The sequence below is a fragment of the Hyperoodon ampullatus genome, assembly GCF_949752795.1.
Source record: "Hyperoodon ampullatus genome assembly, chromosome: 19".
NCBI lineage: Eukaryota > Metazoa > Chordata > Mammalia > Artiodactyla > Ziphiidae > Hyperoodon > Hyperoodon ampullatus.
The window spans coordinates 3,011,813-3,014,094 of record NC_136932.1 but is presented as its reverse complement, the minus strand read 5'-3'; the positions used below and the strand labels follow the sequence as shown (position 1 = coordinate 3,014,094).

The following is a 2,282-nucleotide window of genomic DNA, read 5'->3' as shown; positions in this document are numbered from 1 at the left end:
CGAGAGAAGTCAGGTCTCTCCAGTTTCAGTTAGTTCTCTTAGAGACATAAGATTGGCCAATAGCAGTTAGTCCTGAGACAACCCCAAGGCACTATGATATCAAAGGTACTTCATACCTACACCCCCAAACCAAAGAATTCACATAGAGATTAATATACTCTGGAAGGAATAAACGTTTCAGATCAGCTTGTGACTACTGACCTGTCTCGTGTTTACACCATAAGAAAAGCCGATATAATAGCTGTTTTCCTGGCAGGTCACAACAGGAAGAGGCCTGTGAAGAACCTCAGGGAGCAGTCCTCTCCATTAGGCTGCAGCACTTAAGGTTTATCTCAGGAAAAAAGCCAACGATTCAGTCCTTGGCATCTCCTACTCCATCCGCATTGATAGCAAACATAGCTTCAGCTTCAGGAAGACAAGGAGAGTCATAGATTCTGCAGATTCTGGTTTCCCCTCTTCCTTTTCTCAGCCTTGTCGTTGAGGCATAAGCAATGATATTTCCTCCAATAGGTTTTTTAGGATCTGCAGCAAACATGGCTGCTCCATCCACTTGGGCTACCACTGCTACACCAAACTCATCAGCAAGTCGCAGAAGCATCCGCAGAAACCTGGCCAAGTGCATCTGCCTGGCTGAAAGCTCACCTCGACCCGAATAGTCTGTTCTGTAGAGGGCGGTGGCACTGTCTACAATTAGCAGTGCATACCTGGACTCTACCATCATGGCTGATGCTTGATAAAGGAGCTGGGTCTGGTGGTCTGTGTTGAACCCTCGAGCATATGCTACATTATCCAGGACATCACTGCCAGAGAGGCCATATCTCTCAGCCACTGCTAGCAGCCGTTCTGGCCTAAAGGTACCCTCGGTGTCAATGTACATGGCCTTTCCTTCACCTCCACCTCGGTCAATGGGAAGCTGGCATGTTACAGCCAACGTATGACAGATCTGGGTCTTCCCAGTTCGGAATTCTCCAAACGTGTCTGTGATGGATCCAGTCTCAATTCCTCCTTGAAGTAGTTTGTCAAGCTCTTTGGAGCCAGTAGTAATCTGTATGCTCTCAGACCGCCTTTGGTGGAACTCAGTTGCAGTGGTGAAACCCATTGGAACTAATTTAGCTGCCTCAGAATTTTATCAGCTTTGGCTTCACTAATTCTCTTAATATTTATTAGCTCCTTCTTTGGTGCATAGGCAACAGCCTCCACAGTATGGAATCCAGCTTCTTCCAATGTCTTCACATCATTGGCATGTATGCCACATTTCTGTAATCGAGAAATAGGTTGTGGGCCAAAGTTCTCTTCTTCCACTGAAGTATCTGCATTTGCTTCAAGATGCACCTGCATAGCCATTACTTAGTGTTCAATACTCCGCCTGCAGCGTAACTCGCCCGGGCGGGCTGCGCGCTCCGACTACAGTCCGCCGGACCCGCGCGCGCCCGACCCCGGACGGACTGCAGACCCCCTCGCCTGCGCCCCACTTCTCTACGCCCTTGCTCCGGCCTTCTGCACGAAACCCAGGCGAGTTTCAACTCCTAACTGCGCTCCTGGGGCGCGTCTCAGGTCTCTTCAGGCCTCGGTCTCAGGCGGCAGCGCCCACTCCGTCTAACGCTCTTATTTTATTTTTTTATTGAAATATAGTTGATTTACAATGTTTCAGGTGTACAGCAAAGCGATTCAGTTATATATATACATATATTTATATGTATTCTTTTTCAGTTTCTTTTCCATAATAGGTTATTACAAGACACTGAATATAGTTCCTTGTGCTGTACAGTAGGTCCTTGTTGTTTATCTGCTTTATATATAGCAGTGTATATCTGTTAATCTCAAATTCCTAATTTATTCCTCCCGCCCCTCCGCCCGCCTTGGCAGGTATAGTCTGACTTATCTTCCAGTCTTGTCTAATTGTCTGTTAAATTCATCCACTTAACTTTTCAATAGTGCTATTTTATTTTGTATTTCTAAAATTTCTGTCTGTTTCTTTTTGTATTCTCCAATTTTGTGTTAAAATTCTCAATAATTAATTTATAGTTCTTTAATACTAAGTCTATTTACTTTACAATATATGTCTGATAACTCCAGTATCTGAAGCCCTGTGTTTTTATTGCCTTATTTTCCTCTTTTTAAAAACGCTATCTCCGCATGTGCCAAACAGTGTCTTTACAAAATAGTTCGTGAAAATAATCTGAGACCTAGGATAACTTCTGCCAGAGATGATTTATGTTTCGTTCTGCTAGGCACTGGGTTCACTAGCAATGTGGGATTGCCTCAATCCAACTTCAAGAGAT

At 44.6% G+C, this 2,282-nt stretch overlaps 1 protein-coding gene across 1 annotated transcript; it reads right to left on the bottom strand.

The window, feature by feature from the left end:
- Positions 1 to 352: 352 nt before the first annotated feature.
- LOC307067485 (DNA repair protein RAD51 homolog 1-like) lies at positions 353 to 1,344 on the bottom strand (the record flags this gene model as incomplete). The annotated part of the gene is given in 2 exon segments (XM_079724923.1): positions 353 to 1,122; positions 1,125 to 1,344. Coding segments are annotated over 2 exon segments (990 nt in total).
- Positions 1,345 to 2,282: the final 938 nt, after the last annotated feature.